The 19,508-nt window shown below is 42.6% G+C and overlaps 1 protein-coding gene across 1 annotated transcript in view; it reads right to left on the bottom strand.

Annotated features, from left to right (window-relative positions):
* Nucleotides 1-2,963: 2,963 nt before the first annotated feature.
* nsg2 (neuronal vesicle trafficking associated 2) overlaps nt 2,964-19,508 on the bottom strand; it is a gene marked incomplete at both ends in the record, with an annotated part of 100,420 nt that continues 83,875 nt past the window's right edge. Inside the window, 2 exons of the mRNA XM_080748854.1 lie at nt 2,964-3,161; nt 5,844-5,954. Coding sequence (XP_080604980.1) covers nt 2,964-3,161; nt 5,844-5,954 — 309 coding nt within the window. The remainder of the gene's footprint in view (nt 3,162-5,843; nt 5,955-19,508) is intronic.

Genomic DNA, 19,508 nt, shown 5'->3' with positions numbered 1-19,508 from the left:
AATTAAAAATCAAATGTGTGGGCCCCTCCTCTGTTGTCTACAGGTGCTTACCGCTTACATGAAGACGGAAAAAAAACGAAGAAGGTGCTTCAGTTTGCAGCGTCAAGTCAAAATGGAGTCTGAACAATCTGTCACCCTGATAATAATGCCTAATAAATTAATAATAATGCGTGACAGACAATAAGTCAGGAACAAAGTCTGCACACGCGCACACACACACACACACACACGCACACACACACACACACACACACACACACACACACACACACACACACACACACACACACACACACACACACACACACACACTCTTACAGGAGGTGATTAGATTACAGTATAGGTGATGAGAACAGACTTCATGTTGAGACAAGACTAAAGGTTAATGATTGACACATGTGCAGTGCACTTCTAGTAACACAGACCCACACAGATACAGGTCACAGCTTTGTTTATTTTAAGTTCAAACCTAGGACAAGTTGGGGGGGTTGGTTACACACTAATAAATTACACCACATTCTTTTTTTTTTGTTTTTTCTTTCTTTTTTCACTACATAATCAACTAACACCAGCACGATACCTCAGAAAAGCACTCTTGACAACAGATGGAATATTTTACATAACATAAACAACGTCAAAATTCGATTTTTCAGCCAGAGAAATAAGCCCAAGAAAGAAAGAAAGAAAGAAAGAAAGAGTTTTGAGAAATGGTGTTATGAACAATGATCTCTTTCACATCTCTCTTGTCTGAGGTCTAATGTTTACTCCATCATGTCCAAGTAGCAGGACACAACTGAGTATAATACGCGTAGGTGCTATACCGTTGTTCCCTATTGAGCTTGGCACATTTCCTGGGGCAAGCTGCCCAGATCACACATGTCACACGTGTCTTTCTTATTTTTTTCACTCTCAAAACGAGCCTGCAACGTAGTGCATTTGAAACTACATTGCAGTGCACATCATGGGGTGATCACTGCTTCCTGTGAATTGTTTTATTTTTATTTTTTTTCTGTTTATTTCGTTGCTGAGTGAGGTCAGCAGACAAAGTGATTTGAGTAAGATGAAAAAAAACTGTGCCTATCTCAACAGGAAACAACGGTACGTGTTAGATTTTGGTTAAAACAAAAAATGTTTATTGTTAAAAGGTTGTACAGTACAAAAAAAAGACTGGAGAAACAGGGGGACCCCTGGTATCCCTGTCTCTCCAGACTTTTATTGAACACAAAACAGATTTTCAGGTGGAATAGAATTTCCTCCCCCAATGATATACAGGTATATCACTGGCATTACCTTTATAGATCTTTACAGATCACTGGAGGAGGAGTTGCTGTTTGAATCAAAAACACAAATAAAATAATACAATTAACAAATAAAGTTATCTTGAAGACTTACTGTGATGCATAATACACAACAACCGAAAACTAGCCTGAAAGCACACAGGGTTTATGTACAACTGACTGGCGGAAAGCCAACATAGAGTAACGCCTAATCTTATACGCCGTCGCACGACTGCGCCATGCATCAAAAATAACAAGCTCACAAAGTGTGGCGGACTGCCGTTTTCGGCTCGCGGCGGCATCGTTCGACTAAGTACGAATTGGGCCGAGCCAACACGCGCTCGCTCCCCAAACGGCCTTTAGTGACTACTTGGGACAAATGTGATCAAGCAACAAACGCTTGACGGGACGGGACGGGGGGGGGGGGGGGGGGGGGGGGGGGGTCCCTGGGGTACATCACTGCGTGGATATGAGTCTGGTACTTCTATCTAATATAACGTTTTTTTTCCAAGGGGCGGGTAAAAAAAAAAGTCTGTGGACTAGAGTTCTCAAATTCTGCCCGAACCCAACCGACATTTAGGGTAGGGTAGGGCCTAAAATGTATGCTAACTAGTAGGGCCTCGGGCCTGCCCAGTTAGGACCCAGCTAGGGCCCAGTTAGGGCCAGGCCTTAATTTTCAGGCCCATTGAGAACGCTACTGTGGACACAATTGGTTAGACCAGACCTATACCCTAACCCTGATTCCAGGCTACACCTCGGGGTCGTACGGTGACTTCCACACTCCAGGAATGTGGAAATGCCGTTATGGGGGGGCACCGCCGAGCAAGACGCTGTGCCGAGCGTTAAAACGTTTGACGTCGGGTCAAATACGTCCCAAGCCGCCACCCGCCTTGTCGTCTCGGGAGTGAAGAACGCTTTTGGCGTAACAGTACAGCGTAGATTAGAACATTGAAAAAAATAATAATAATGTCATATATCAAACAAGACAGAAATCATCGTCTTTCGAAATGAGAATGTGTCACAGTTATACAAGATTGCAAAAGGCGGTACGGTACAGTACAGTATACGTTTGTTTTGGGTTTTTGGGGGTATTTTTGGTGGTCGGGATGAGATGCACTTGATGTTGGGTATGTTAACTATGCTAGCTTCTGGAAACCTGGAACTACAGTAATGTGCAGAGCCTATTGGTTTACAAAACAGACATAATGTTACAGTAAAAAAAACTACTTGTGTGAATGCTTGAATCATCATATATTAATATATGAATATTGATGCACAAAAGAAGGAAATTACAAACAATCTAAGTATGGTTTGGGGAACAGAGAGAGAGAGAGAGAGAGAGAGAGAGAGAGAGAGAGAGAGAGAGAGAGAGAGAACACGTGTATGTGTGTGTGTGTGTGTGTGTGTGTGTGCGTGCGTGCGTGCGTGCGTGCGTGCGTGCGTGCGTGCGTGCGTGCGTGCGTGCGTGCGCGTGTGTGTGACATTACTGTGTAGTTAAATAAAGGACCAATGAGCCGCATCCCCATAGACAGGTATAGGATCAATGTTTATGTGCGAGTGTTCATGTGCGTATACCTTTAAGTATGTGTGAGTGTGTGTATGTGCATGTGTGCATGTGTGTGTGAGCGCTGTAGGGTGGGTGTGCACACACGCACACGTGCATATTGACAGTGTATGGTGGTGGTCTCAGTGGCCCTCCGGGGCGGGGGGCTTGGCGGGGTCCGCTTGGCCCCCGGCCCCTCCGGGCATCCAGGGGGCGACGGAGCGCGACGTGGTCTGCTTGGCCATGCTGTAGTGGCTGATGATGGTGTAGAAGCGGCCCCGGGAGTTGGCGTCCTGGGCCGCGTAGTACGCCTCCAGGGAGGCCGGGATGCACCGCTTGTGCTGCGTGAGACAGAGAGAGAGAGAGATTGATTTATTTTTTATTTTTCATCCCACGATTTTGTAACCCATTTTTCACCCGGTGTCAATTATCGAATGTAATCCTGGACGCCTATAGAATTATAAGACGTGTTTGGCCGCGGACCACCATCTCAAAATATGTTGTTCCTGGGACCCTGAGAAAGAAAGTTCGCTTAAAAAAAAATATTGTAAAAAATTAGCAAACATTTTCACGATTTTTCAAAAATAGCAGATATACAAGCTCACAGCACGGCACTCGCTTTTGCTTTTTTTTTTTTTTTTTTATAGTTAAAACATGAAATAACAGGTTAAGACCTCAGGCTTAATTGTGTATCCCAAAGGTCAAATTATACAAGAACAGATATACAATAATATCACTTATACAGTATGCCGATATCTCATTTTGCTGACCAGTTGAAACACTTTGGGAACCCATTTATCTGTTTGTGTGTTTGTTTGTTTGTTTGTTTGTTTGTTTGTTTGTTTGCCACAGTAGTTTTGGCAATAGAGAAGGACGGACAGACAGACAGACAGACAGACAGACAGACAGTTCCATCTGTCTGTCCCGTTTCCATTTTGCACAAGACCGTTGGTTGTTGCAATTACCTGCACTACAATACTTCACCATGTGTTGTGCTATGACGAGAAGAAAATAAAAATAATAACAACTGTTTGTAGACAATTGTATACACACATACACAAATTGTATGTTGCTTATGTCTATAGTTCTACAATGCTTTGGTAACACATGTCAAATGTCTTGCCAATAAAGCCTGTTGCATTGAATTGAATTGACAGAGAGAGAGAGAGAGAGAGAGAGAGAGAGAGAGAGAGAGAGAGAGAGAGAGAGAGAGAGAGAGAGAGAGAGAGAGAAAGAGAGAGAGAGGAGAGAGAGAGAGAGAGAGAAGGAGGGGGGGGGGGGGAGTAGGGTCAAGTTGAGCTAGTTCCTCTTGGTGACTGACAGGCAATTAAGAGCAGCTGTGTTGTGTCCTGTAGCGTTGAAGTGCACATTAAACTGGGTCAAGGAGGGAAAAAACACTGTGAGTCGTGCTGCTTCTACTGGGAGGAGAGTAACAACACATCACAGCTAGATGTGTGGTGCGAAAATGTAAGAAAAAAACATCTTTATATCCACAAGTTTCCAACGTCCCATCGCGCATTGCGCAAAAGGAGTGCGGCAGTTTCCGGCGTCGCAGCCAAGAGTGATCTACAAGCTCACAACGGTTGCATCTGCGACGCGACGTGAGCTTGTATGTCTGCTGTTCTCCGGAAGAGTCCCACAAATAATTCTACAGTAAATTCTCACGGAAACAGGTGGATAAGCATTACAAACGTCCAACACACCCACAGAGCTCTCAAAGCCAAACTGGCTGTCATATCTCAACATTACATCCGTTGTGTGCTTGTAGATCTGCTATTTTCACTATAGTCTAAAGCAGGGGTATTCAACTAAATTGTCCAGGGGGCCACATTGACAGAAACCCAAGGGGCCAAGGGCCGCACTAACGCCGCCCCCCCCCCCCCCCCCCCCCCAGCTATTGTACACTTGAAACAACGGCACGACCACATTTTCACTACATTTTCACAAACAACCACATTTTCATCAAACTACATTGCAAAGCAGAATACTTTTCAAGTAGAATACTTTTCATGTTAATGTGCTTAATTTCTGTTCAACAAGTTGACCTGTAAACATGATTTCTTGGTAAAAACCTAGTGCCAACTACATCACACTAGTGATGGCCAACCTGGCATTGATGTTGACCTTATATTGACAGTGCACAGTCTGCACACACAATTGCCTTCTTTGATGCTTTAACGATGCTCAACGAGGATCAGGTGGGTCGCAGACACACACACTCCACTCTGCTGCAGTGCTCTGACTGGAGTCACTTCACTTGAATATGATGGAATATGATTAGGGATTACTGTGAGTATGGTAAGATGAAGCTCACGTTTCATATCGCGCAAACCATACCTATAACGTTCATTAGCCTCCACAAAAAAACGATTTTGGATTTTTTTTTTTTTTTCAAAATTGCTCCAGGGGCCACAAGGAAGGTCCCCGCAGGCCGCATTTGGCCCGCGGGCCGCCAGTTGAATACCCATGGTCTAAAGGGAAACACACACCGGACATGGATGCGGCGCGGACGCGACACGTGAAAACATACGGCCCCATTATTTTCAATGAAGTAACCCCCACCGGCGGCGTCAGACGCGCGCGGGTGCCAATATACCGCTGTTCTATTTCTCCAGTGTTGCCGCGCAGTGAAAATGGAAATGGAGTGCCGCGCGCCGCATCCAGTTGGCGTTACCGTGCGTCAATACTGCGACGTGACGCTGCGCAGCCGCCCGCGGCCGGTGTCGGTTCCCCTTAAATCATAAAAGAAAATGATACATTCAAAAACAAAGTTTTGGACATACAAGGTTTCCGCATGACAACAAGGAAATAGTGACGGTTGTTACCTTGTAGATGAAGGCGTCGGGACAGGCGTGGTCGTAGGTGAAGGCTTTATAATATAATAATAACATAGTGAAGGTTGTTACCTTGTAGATGAAGGCGTCGGGACAGGCGTGGTCGTAGGTGAAGGCTTTATAATATAATATAATAATAACATAGTGAAGGTTGTTGAGTAATATTGGCGCCCCCCAGGGGACAGTTACCTTGTAGATGAAGGCGTCGGGACAGGCGTGGTCGTAGGTGAAGGCTTTATAGACCACCAGGAACACAATGCAGGCCAGGAAGGCCAGCGCCAGGATGATCAGGATGCTCACCTGCAGACAAACACAACGTAGACCACGATTTTTAGATAGGCTTATTTCTTTAAAGTGTTATACTGCAATTAGTAAAAAGAGTGTTTTTAACGGCACCTGTGATCATGCTGAAAGCTGAATAGACATCAACATAATCATAAACCATTAGGTATGACTTTTTTTCTTCACATTTTTCTTTTTCGGTTTTTGTTTTAGGAAGGGGTCAGGGTTGGGATTGTAATGTTATTTTGGGGGATTAGGTTTGGGGGGATAGAGTTAATAGGTTAGGACTAGGTTGATTTATAAGAAAAACATAAATAAGAAAGAAAACACCGTGAAAATGTACTGTATAACAAAGAAATAGCCATCACCTATTATTGATACTGTCCTCTAGTCGGCATTAGGGTAATACCAATGTGCACATCTGTGTACGTGCGTGCGTGTGTGTGTGTGTGCGTGCACGTGCGTGCGTTTTGTGCGTGTGTGCTTGCGTGCGTGTGTGTGGTCCTCATGATCGATGGCAGGACAGTGGCAGTGTGAGGTCGGTCACGCCTCAAGGCAAGGTGCTCCTGTTGCACTAAATGATGAACAACTCTGGGGCGGCGACGCCGTTCAAAGTGACACCGCCGCTGCTACAGTACGTGCGCCGCTGTCACCTCTGTGCCAGCGCGGGACACCCTGACACGCCATTTATACTCCCCAGCGCGGTGCTTGCTGGCCGAAAGTAGCACAGCCACGAGATCGAGCACACGCTGTAGATCGGCTATTTGACATTGTTGTACGACAGATACACGCAGCGTCTGTTCGGTGGTGGAGGGAATACTTGTGGCGGTAGAAATGTATAGATAGACCAGTGTCTCTCAACCTTTTTTCTGCATGGGCACACTTTTCATGTCCCAAGAATCCATGGGCACACCAACATAATACGGGGATGTAAATATCGTCACTGTCGGGAAGAAACCTTGTATTTTCAAGTTTCAAATTTGTACGTTTCTTTGCAAAGTAAAGCCCTGCTTCATCATACAAGGCTGTCGCACAACAGTAGTGAAAACAGCCGATCTACATGCACACAACGCCTCGCACCGCGAGGCGTTGTGTGCTTGTAGATCTGCTAAGTTCAAAATGATAAATACAATACTGGTTTTCAAGCAGTTTCAAGGGGCACACTTGACCCTTCTCAGGGGCACACCAAAGGTCCCCAGGCACAGTGGTTGAGAAACACTGAGATAGACAAATATATGTGTCGTGGTTTGTCTTCCAGCTATCAATCTAACAGCTGAGACTCAATGCTAACTCTCACTCTGTCAGCAAATCTGTACTCTGTGTCCTTCTTTTCTTTAGTGTGTTTCTCAAACTTTCAAATATCAAGGTCTCCCCTTAACTCTGACAGTGTACAAATGGAACCAAATGAACACGCTACATTCAACGGGTTCATTTGGTTTCATTTGTAATAATAGATTGTATTTTTATAGCGCTTTTCCAAATGCTCAAAGCGCTTTAAAATGGTCCGTCCATTCATTCATATACATTGGGAGGTGAAGCGGCGAACAGTCGACGCCAGCGTCCTCACTTCCCACATTGTGGCAGGCTGGCACCGAACGACTCACTGGTACACTGTCAGAGTTACAGACAGACACAGACAGAGCTACAAGGTCAATTTAAACCTACCTTAGACATACCAAAGACTCTAGAAAATGGGACCCAGTGCCTCCCTGCTTGGCACTCAGCATCAAGGGTTGGATTGCCGGTAAGTCCCTATGACATACTAGCGTCATGTCCAGGGGGTGTACATCAAGTTGCCTCACGCTACAGAAACAGGAGATAGGCTCCTGCCCTATGAGCCTCATGACTAGGCCGAGTCATATGGGCCTCATGGCTTGGCAAGGCTTACTTACTTACTTACTTATATGACCATTTAGAATAGCATCTCTGTTAGAGTGGATTATAAGAACCTGTCTGAAATTGGGGCTGAGGAGGCTTCTGCCCCACGGGGCCCAATGTCTGAACATGAAGGCCAGAGCTCTGTTGCTGGGAATGCTGTTATTCTGCCTGAATCTTCCTCATGAATTCTCAATACTTCAGCTTGACTGGAATTAACATTTTCCATTATATGTATATCTATATTTATTTACTCAAGTAGCAAATTCACTTTAGTGCAAAAGTATAGGCATCAAAACGTACAGCACCGCAATAAACGTTCTCTTAATCTTTCAAACATTTCCAAATGTGACACGTTGTACATTTTTGAATAGTCTTGATAGGTGTAACATGTATAGGGCCTAACAATGACTCCCAGATGGGAAAGGTGACTTGCAGTCAGCATCATAAGATGACAACAACACTACAATAATATTATGTGCACAGCTCAGGTCATCTGGGACATGTATCGCAACTAAACGTGAAAAAGCAGTGTAAAGGCCTTTGCACACAGACGCATTTTTTTCGCACGGAAAGAACTGGCGTTTTTTTTTTTTTTTTTAAGAAAACAGTGATTCTCAATTACCTCATGCACACCGGCTCTGAATTTGCCATGTGGCAGGTGGCTGCGACTGTGTGTTTTTTCCCCGATCGAACCCAGTTCGATTAGTGCGTCTTGTCGCATGCGGTAAAAACTCATCACTCCTTTTATGACTCCTTTTTGGATCCGCAGCGAGGATTCCGCACAGCATTTCACACAAAATCCAAAGCGTGTTAATCATGCAGCAAACAGAACAAATGCAACTGTCCTGTGTGCAAAGCCCTTTAGTTGTACATTATATACACCACATAATGACTGTATGTGGAACAAACTCAAAACTGCAGGTCTGCTACAACTCTTTTCTTTTAACGCCTTTTAATTATATTTTTTAATGTTCTGTTCTATTTTGACTTATTTTTTATCTTACCATAATCAAATCCCTTTATAATTATATTGGTTGATGTATTGTTGCTTTATGTCCTGATGTCTTAATTCATAATATTTTATATATAAGCAATTAGAATTTCTGTGTATTTTCTTTTCTTCTTTTTTTTTTTGCCTTGCCTTGCCGTGCCTTAGGTTAGAGTACAGACTAATACATATTGTTTCATTTAGGTCTAACAGATGCCTTTGGGCAGTGTGCAGCAGTGTATTAATACCATAAGTACATATATTTTTAGGTGCTTTGATGTATGAGGGTGTCAGGAGGCTAACCTACAAACCAGGCTGTGTTTTACTACCACATAGGCCATGTTTGAATCAACTGACCACTGATGAAGATGCTTGTAATACTAATCCATTTTGTATTTGATTTATTTGTTACTGCTCGGGTTGTGCAAGTTATGCCATATTTTCCTGCTTTCTTATAATGCTCTATTTCAGTGGCTTTTCAACCGGGCGAGCTGTGAGGATATTGCAAGTGGACCCGCAAATAATATGAAAAACACTAAGATTGTTATGATGATCCTACCAATAAACAACCAAATGTATGTCTGTCCGATATCTGTCTGATAAACCTGACATCACTGATTGTGACCGAAGGTTGCAGTTTACCATGAGAAATGTCACAGCCTGTCCGTGTGTAGACGTGAAGCTGTGATGCTGTGTGTGTACACATTTCTACAGTCTATGGGTTGGTTTCCTTGACACATCACTGTGACGTCACAGGTGATATCACAGGTGACATCACCTATGTAAAAGTCCATATATGAGTATTCCCCAGAATCCCTGTTATGCCCATATACAGTAAGAAGATCCCTGATGTCATCGATATATATCACTGGCCAGATGGCCAAGACATGGCCCATATCTGTGCGGCTGGTTCATCTCCATGTACGGGCCTAACATATATTGTATAGTGTGATGTCATGGGAACCACTCTAACAGACTCCCTTTTATGCCCATATATGGAGATCCCTGTCGTCATCAATATTAAACCCATATCTAACAGGACTTCATATGGGAATGCCCATATATGGAAGACAGCCATGGTAACAGCCGCATGCTGAAACAGAGCCCAAATTTGGACATGACTGATATCACTGGTCCCGCCACCATGGTAAAATGGGTTGAAGTGTTAATGTATGATTGTTTTGTAATAATAATCCAAATCTGCAAGGTAACTAACTAAAGTTTTCAAATAAATGCAGTGAAGTAAAAGTATAATATTTGGATCCGAGATGTGGGGGGTAGAAGTAAAAGTATTGGAAATTGGAAGTACTCAAGTAAAGTACAAATACCTCAAAATTGTACTTAAAGCTATACTGTATAAGTTGCTCAACTAGTGGTCAGTAGCGGTACAGCACCACCTCACCCGCCTCGCCACGCATCCGTAGAGGTCTCTCGTGTCCCTCTGCGGACCGGCGTTGGGGAGTTCAGTCTAGACTCCTAGACCAGTGTAAACTACACTGCTGTTGAAGCAAGCTACTTCCTGAAGAGACGCAAGATGCGCTGTGATTGGCCGGCAGTGTATGATCTGGCCTGTGTTTGCCCGGTAGGGAGACACGTGTACATAATGATGCAGATGACGTAATTTTGCCGGGAAAAACAGTCCCGGTCACGGCCACACGGGTTCAGTAGAACACATATAAAGAAAGGGCTTTTGGGGCTGAAATTAACAGAGTGGGTGTTCTAAAACTTTAGCGATTTAATAGTTAGGACAATTTTAAGATTTGTTTTATTAAAAAAGTTACATAGTAAAGCTTTAAGTAAATGCACTTAGTTACTTTACACCACTGCAAGTATGAACCGCTTCCCACTGTCTGCTCCATGTGGTGATGTGATTACTCATCATCGACCTCAATGCTGAAGTGTGTTTGTCCTCAGCAGGCTTCCATAGCAGGCCTATTACTCATGCAATCCTAATCAACTTCGCTCCCGGTTTGAAGCAAACATAGCCTGTATCGTCTTAGCTGACCTGCAGCAGCGGTTCTCAAACTGTTTCATGTCAAGGACCCTAAAAAAAAAAAAATAGAATGTATTTGGCATCTGTTTTGCCAGAGACCTCCGGAAGGAAAGATTTAGGCCTAGAAATTATTGAATGCTTTAACCAGTGAAAAATAGCAGATATACAAGCTCACAGCGCGGCACCGAGTGCCCCGCTGCGAGCTTGTAGATCTGCTATTTTTGAAAAAGTCGTAAAAAATGTGTGCAAATCTTTGAATATATGTGTTTTCAAAGCGAACGTTTGTAACTCAAATTTTGCTTCTGGGGTGGTCCCTGGCAGCAAGAGCCGCTGATACAAACGACCTACGGCCTGGTCGCGACTTAGGCCACGACTTGGAGGTCGTAGGTCCCGGTTCTGGAGGTTTTGCGCGATCTCGGTCGTAATTCAGCGACCTGGGAAGTCCGCGATCGAAACTCTACGCTTGCTAAGGGAAGGGACGCGAGTTTAGAAACTCTACGCTTGCTAAGGGAAGGAGCGCCGCGATCGAAACTCTACGCTTGCTAAGGGAAGGGACGCGAGTTTAGAAACTCTACGCTTGCTAAGGGAAGGAGCGCTCGTTTTCAACAGCGTCGGCAGGTTAGCTACTCAGTGTCGGCAGGTTAGGGTTAGGGTTAGGGTTAGGGTTAGGGTTAGGGTTAGGGTTAGGGTTAGAGTTGGGGTTAGGGTTAAGGTTAGGGTTAGAGTTAGAGTTGGGGTTAGGGTTAAGGATAGGTTTTGGTGCACCTCGCGCGGTCCAAGTGACTACAATGGAGCGCTTCCTACCTCCGGTTCAGCCAATCACAAGCTTCAAAAGGTTGAATAGCGCTGCTGCTCTAGAATATTCTGCAAAAAGACCTTTTAAATACGACCGCGGACTTCCCAGGTCGCTGAACAACGGCCCGATCGCGCAACAACGGCCCGGGGACGACCGAGGTGGCGCAACCACGGCCGGGGGTCGCGAAACTAGACCGGCCGCGACCTAACAAGTATGTACCGCGAACTACGACCTCCAGAACCGGGACCTACGACCTCCAGGTCGTGGCCTAGGTCGCGACCAGGCCGTAGGTCGTTCGTATCAGCGGCTGTCTCTCGTCCCTGGAACTAAATATTTTGAGATGGGGGTCCGAATACCAAATACATGTCATTTTGGGGGTCCTTCACATGAAAAAAGTTTGAGAAACACTGACATAGTAGTCTCTCAAGAACAGACTAACTGAGCCCCAGTTGAGTGAAAAGGACCTTTTCTTTGACGATGGCTGGCCAGATTGCTGACATAAAAACATAGGTTTTTAAAAAAAAAACCTTTAAGGATTCAAAAGACACTTATAGAATCGGGTCAAAATTTTTCAAAAATAGCAGATCTACAAGCACTCGGTGCCACGCTGTGAGCTTGTATATCTGCTATTTTTCAATAGTTAAAGCATAAAATAATGATAGTACACAAAATGTGTACCCGTTCAAAATGGGTTAAAAAATATTTGCTTGAAAAATGCAGATCTACGAATATAAAATATGGGGCCCTGGTTTATGTAGTTATTCTATGTTTGCACTTCTTACTCTCCAGGTGAGGTTATAGGTTTCTGTGAGTCTGTGTTTGTCTGCTCTTAAAACTCTCTGCCGTCCACATTCTGAACATTATACAACATTATCCTGTTTTCTTTCATTTTTCTTTCAGGGCTGGTATGGCGGACTGGGGAGGAAAATAATGATATCTCAGTTGGAGAGGGACCTGTTATTACATATAATTATTGTTATATTATCAGTGGTGTAAAGTCACTAAATAGATTTACTTAAGTACTGTACTTAACTACAATTTTGAGTTTTTCCAATTTCCAATCATTTTACTTCTACTCCACTACATCTCGGATCCAAATACTGTACTTTTACTCAACTACATTTATTTGAGAACTTTACTAGTTACTGTGGGAATCCAGGTGAGTGTTGCACCCACTGTCACATGACCTAGTCACATGACAGGAACCAGGAAGTATAAAAGCCTGGTTCCTCCCATCAGAAAGCCTTTTGCCTCTGTTGCAGAGAATGGCATTCCCCTCTCATAGGGTGAAGGAGAACACATGGTAGGCTAATGCTACTGCTAGCCTTTTGTTTGTTTGTTGAGCACATGCACTGTGTTTTATCCTATTTTAATTGTATTTATTATTTCAGTTTACAAATGAAACAACCTCCAGTGCTGTGCTGAATTGACCGGTGTCCTCCTGTGAGATCTGGATATTGGCCTACTGGTAAAACGGTATACGTTCAATGTGTTGCCTCTTCTGTATTGTAATGCATCTTTTGTTTTGTAACATCAATGTCTTCTTTTACACAGTAACTGTTGGTGCTGACGGTCCCCTGCCTTTGCCCTTGCCTTGTGTGTGCATTACCAGCAACACAAAGTAGGTTTTTAAGCTGTTTTGTTCTTTTTATGATTTGAACAGTGTTTGCATTCGATTTAGATACTAGGGCTGGCAACTGATGTATTTTCATTATTTGAACACTGTTTGCATGCTATTGATACTAGGGCTGGCAACTAATGTATTTTCTGTTTTCTTAAATGGACCAGTCCAGCCACTGTTTTCCACTGTTAATGTATTGATTTGTTTGGTTTGTGTTATTTATTTGAGTTATAGTAGTTTGGCATGATTTTAGGTTGTATTCAGTGATATGGTTTTAATTGGTTTTCTCTCCCTTTGTGTTAACAGTGTAACTTTCTGTTCAAGGCTGGGTCCGTCCTGTTTGCACACATGCACGCTTTTCCTCTCCTGGGACAGCACTTTGGGTTTTTATTGGTGCGTATATTTATTCCTGGCACTACATGGTTTTGTATTGATTATTTTATTATTATGCATGTGTGATATTGGTGCCAGGCCTTTGCCCTTTCTTTCCTAGTATTGTATTGCATAGTGTGCACGGGCTGACCCGCCCTTCCTTTAGCCATAACTTGTCACTTTATTTATTAAGTCTTGCCTTACTTACCTGTTTGCCCTGATACTCTTACTAAAGTTACGTAATGTGTTTGGTAACAACTTTGTAATAAAGATTTGACTATTTTTCATAACAAAGTGCCTGTTATTCATTTGTTCCTGTTTAAGGAAAGTTTGGTCACACTACAGTGTTGTATATTTGAAGGTTTAAACTTTAAGGGGTTACTCCTGTCCCCTCTATAAAAAGGAGGTGGCGTTGTCAGGCTTATTACGCCGGTACTACTTTTACTTTGCAGATATAAATTATAATATTATTATAAACATACACTAACCACTTTAGCCCTGTTTTATACCTTGGCTATTTGAAAATAGCTGATCTACAAGCTCACAGCATCGCGGCACGCTATGTGCTTGTAGATCTGCTATTTTCAAACATGTTTGTACTTTTTCTTTTGGTACTTTAAGTACATTTTGATGCCAAAACCTTCATACTTCTACTGAAGTACATTTTGAATTCCGGACTTTTACTTGTAACAGGGTATTTCTAAAATGCTGTATTGATACTTTTACTTGAGTACACTGTTACCTTTGTAACAGTGTGTTTTCAAAAGTTGAGTCAGTTCTACCCTATACACAACCTGCCATCTGAGGGAATGCCCCCCCGCGTGCAGCCAGTAATCACGTTAACTGCAGAGGTGGCGAGGTGCAATAAATCACTAATTGCGTCGACATCTCCTGAGCCCTCGCTGGGGCACTGATGAAGTGCTTCTAATCCCGGCTGTGTGGGGGTGGTCTAATAGAACAATATAGATTGCGTGTCTGTTAATCAAGCTTAAGAACACTTCTTAAAGTGAGTTACATCACCTCTGTGTCTAGCAGCTGATGCCTTTCTGTCTGCCTGTCTGTCATTCCTGACACAATATCTGCTGTCCTAATTGTGGACTCATGTGAACTCTGCTGGAAAGAGTTGCATACGTCATAACCCACTGAGCACACATCTAAAAGGACCGGGTCACCTCTGGGACAACCAGATCTTATTTTATTGTTTGGGACACGATCAACACAAGTACTTTTTTGTGTTCAATCTGTGTTTTTAGATATTTTAGTATTTCAGCATGCTACAAGCATGCTGAAAAGTATTAGTTTTAGTAAAATTTTAGTCGACTAAATATAAGAGTTTTGGTGACTGAATCTACAGTTGATTTAGTCAACTGAAATGTATTTTGGCAGGCCTTGATGGCATCGTAATGACTGATTTTACACTTGGTTGTGTGCTGAAAATAGCCGATCTACAAGCTTGTAGATCGGCTATTTTCAGCACACACCTGAGAGCAACCTCTATTTGTTGATAAAATTGTCAATATATTTAGTCCTAGTTTTAGTCATCACAGCATAGTTTTTATTTCGTTTTTGTCAGTGAAAAAAACACTGTCGACAAACATTTTTCATCATAGTTTTAGTCGACAAAATCAACACTGTTCTAGAGCCACCATGAGGTTGCTTTTTGCAGACAACATAATTGTGTATACGTGCGACCTGGCGGACGCTTATCCCCAATTAGGGAGTCTTACTGGTTATTAGTGTTTATGTTTGTTGTTTTCACAAGCACGCACTGATACACACACATATTTCACACATTTATAGTAGGATGATGTTTGTCTTCTTAAAGAGAGCCAACTTAATACCTGAACAAAACCGTACTTGGTTGAACTGCATGGTTTTTAGGCTAAACTGAGGAAAGCCAAGCATTGTACATCAAAGAGCTAAAACATGGTCTGGAATTACTGTATTTTGAGCCAGCACAGCACCGGTACGGTACATATTAGTGATGGAACATATAACATGAAAATGTCTCATTGTGGTAGAAGAGGTACTCAGAATGTATACTTAAAGGGGAACTCCACCACTTTTCAACCTATGTTCATATAATTGGTCCTCACTCAAAAATAGCTTTTTTCCTTTTTTTTTCAGAGGAGGGCTGTGGGCAGGTCAGAAACCCATCGTCTTGTGACATCGATTGCCAATCCAGCTTATAGAAACTGCAGGCTTTCTATTCCTGAAAAGTTGCAATGTTAAAGTGGAAGCCATTGTTCTTGCGATAATAAAAATCTAAATATATATTTTTTAAATATTTATTACATTTTTTGGGGGGGAAATGATGATGTCACAAGACGATGGATTCTGAACTTCCCACAGCTCTCCTAGGAGACTTGGACTGAGTAGAAAAAAATTGTGATATTTTATCATGAACATTAGTGAGGACCTAGACAGGTTGTAAAGTGGTGAACTACTCCTTTAAGTAAAAGTAGCAACACCACAAAAAACGCTTGTCAAACTTGTTTGAGTCACACAAGGTGGTGCTTGTAGCACAACCAGTTTCAAATTGCTGAAATATAAAATAGGGCATAAGTAGTTAATAGTTGTTTATTAAAAACAATGGAACCAACAAAGTCACTAGTTTGCACCTAGTTTCCCAACAATTGAGCACCTGAGACGAAAGTCCAAATTTTAATTCCTTTGAATATATACTGGTATACATTTTTTGATTTACCAGACAGTAAACCACAAACTAGTCATTTTTAATCTGTTAAATTGTTAATTCACTCCCCCCTCATTGTGTTCAATTGTCTGTTTTAATGTTATCTGCTCCCTTTGTCTGCTGAATATTGCTTGTACGGACTTATACTGTTGTTCCACAAACTGTTGGAGATAGTGTTTTTTCCACTTTCCATAAGTATTATGTCTTAAAATTCCTAATATATGAGTTAAAGTTGTACCATGTAACTTTTTTTATAAAACAAATCTTAAAATTGTCCTAACTGTTAAATCGCTAAAGTTTTAGAACACCCACTCCGTTATTTTCAGCTTCTGAAGCCTTCTCTTTATATGTTTTCTATGAGCCGTGAGGGGGGGAGAATTTCGCGCCAAAATGACGTAATCTGCATCATCTGTATACGTTGTGTATACGTTGCCCAATCACATCGCCGATCATGCACACATGGTACACTACCGGCCAATCACAGCTTATCTGCTCTGGTCTCCAGGAAGCGCCTCCGCTTGGCTACAGTGTTTACCATGGTGAAGGATTTTAACCTCTTAATCCACAAATCCTGGCCAGAAAATCAGAGATTGCGTTAGACCGGAAATTGCCGGATTTGACCGATTTATAATGACAAAGACCGGAAAATATAAACCTCATCGGACATAAGGACCGATTGAAAATGACACGGCAGTTCACCGCAAATCTCTTTCTCTCTCTCTCTCTCTCTCTCTCTCTCTCTTTCTCAATGTCTCTCTCTCTCTCTCTCTCTCTCTCTCTCTCTCTCTCTCTCTTTCTCAATGTCTCTCTCTCTCTCTCTCTCTCTCTCTCTCTCTCTCTCTCTCTCTCCCTCATCACTCTCTCTCACATGCACGTCTGGTTGCACAAACACACACGGGTTAAGTTACACTTTTTCCTGTTAATAATAACCTGTGTGAAATAAGCTGCATTGGGAGGTAAACGGGAGACACTTTATTGTGAAGGTAAGACAGGAAATGATAGTTGTTGCTGGGTAGGCCTAGTTGTCGGTTTGTTATGTTGTCGCTATGCTCTCTATGAGCTGCCTTGGTTTTGGAATATGAGCGCGCAGTTTAAGTTATAGTACATGAATGGACAGTCAAAAATAAGTTGTATTATCGGAACTGTTTAGCCTAAACATTAATTTGCGAACGGGGCGCTGGGGGAGAGAGAAGACAGCAGTCCATTTCAGCGTCATTTTGCAATGCGCACTGTGAACCCATGGGAATTATTGAAGGCACGCAGGACAACTACAACCCATATAAAACAAACTTTATACACTCGATTGAAGTTCTTTATGAGGAGATGTTATGGAAACTGTACAAGATCACCACCAAAGCCTTTTCAACCTTCCAAAGTTGCATAACAGAGATGCAGGATGATCGTGACCACTCGACCATACTAGTGAGTAGTCTATAATTGATTCCTTTCTGGCCAGATTAATCTATCAACCTATGAAACATTGCGCAGACCCCACTTTCAGACTATTTCTCATTATTCTGTACATTATTATGTGTTGGCCTGAAATATGATGCAGAACAGAAACAACTTGTTATGAAACCATGCAGTATCTGTGCAAACACACAGCCTGCGTGAGTAGTCCAATATAATTAATTTCCTTATGCAAGATGATCGATCATCATCAAAACATACAGCTTCGGAAGATGTATGTTTTTTGTACAGCCTGCTACTCCTTTACATTCAATTAGTTCAGTCCCAACTATACAGCAGGACTTAAACTGTTGTTATTGGCTATGTTTTTGCACCTGCTTGTCATCCATGCATTCAAATTATTATGTCCGGTATTTTTATCAGATGTCCGATAAATTTTAATCATGCCGGTCACGGTGACCGGCTGTTAAAAATCCTAGCGCAACCTCTGATATATATATAGGCTATATATATATTTATTCAAAATTTTAAAATATGGACTGTTTTTCTTCTCAGGTACTCAATTATTGTCCCTGAGTAAAACAAAAATACAATAATTTGCCTCTGAGATGTAACAGAGTAGAAGTATAAAGTATTGAAAAATGGCAATACTCAAGTAAAGCAAGTACAGTACTTGAGCAAATGTACTTATAGTTACTTTGCACCACTTTATGTAAAAACGTCTCGGTGCCACCCGGAGAGACGCTAAGCTAACGACCACATTGATTTGCGCAGGCACCAGTGGGAGGCTGAGGCTATAGCCTTCATGCGGGGTATGCGATATGAAATATGCATTTGCCTTGCAGTTATCAGTGCAAAGAGGATTATTCCACCACATAAACGCGTTCCATTCCTCAGCTTCTACTTGACACCAGGCTTGGATAATCCACAGGCGCATTGTATAAAGCGTTGGTTCTCAACGTGCGGTCCGCGGACCTGAAGAGGACCTTGAAGGGGTTTCTAGGGCGGTGGTTCCTCAAATGATTTTGGGGCAGTTCCCAGATGATTAGCTTAATGTGAAACATTGTTGTCTCACTCAAACCAACATACAGTACCAGTAAAACGCCCTGCTTGGCTTTACTAATTAACTTACGTTTTATGCCCATATATGGAGATCCCGGTCCCAATGTCATCCAATATTAAGGACATATCTGGGAATGCCCATATTTGGTAATGCCCATATATGAGCATGTTTTGACATAACATTGTTGACTATCATGCAGGGGTCTCCATATATGGGTAACTGGTCCGATATACATCACTGGCCAGATGGCCAAGAATTGGCGCGACCTCGCCCTTTAGGGCCAGGTCGCATGTCGCCCTGAGGCGTCTTACTAGTGTTTATTCCCACCCATGTCTATAGGTGTAGTGTAGCGTATGCATCACTAAACAATCCCTGAGCCTATGACTGTAGTAGGTGTACATTAACCCAGGGGACTTCAACAGGGGGTCCGGGACCCCTAGGGGGTCCTCAGAGTTACTATAGGGGGGCCTCCAAATCTTTGTGTGATAGAAACTTTTTTCTCCTTTTTATATTAACCACTTGAACCCTAGCATAGATAGCCCAAAATAGCAGATCTCCAAGCTCACAACGCCTCGCACTGCGAGGCGTTGTGAGCTTGTAGATCTGCTATTTTCGGCAAAGAGGTTTGGTGTAGAGGGGAAAAAGAGCAGACTAAGTACAGAGTGAAAGGTAAAGTTTGTTCAGTATTGACAGTTCAAGTGGTTAAATATCTGAAAACACAAATTGACATGAATCCAAAATACACTGATGATCGTG

The sequence above is a fragment of the Nannobrachium achirus genome, assembly GCF_963921795.1.
Source record: "Nannobrachium achirus genome assembly, chromosome: 19".
Classification (NCBI taxonomy): domain Eukaryota; kingdom Metazoa; phylum Chordata; class Actinopteri; order Myctophiformes; family Myctophidae; genus Nannobrachium; species Nannobrachium achirus.
This window is presented reverse-complemented; position numbering and strand designations above follow the sequence as displayed.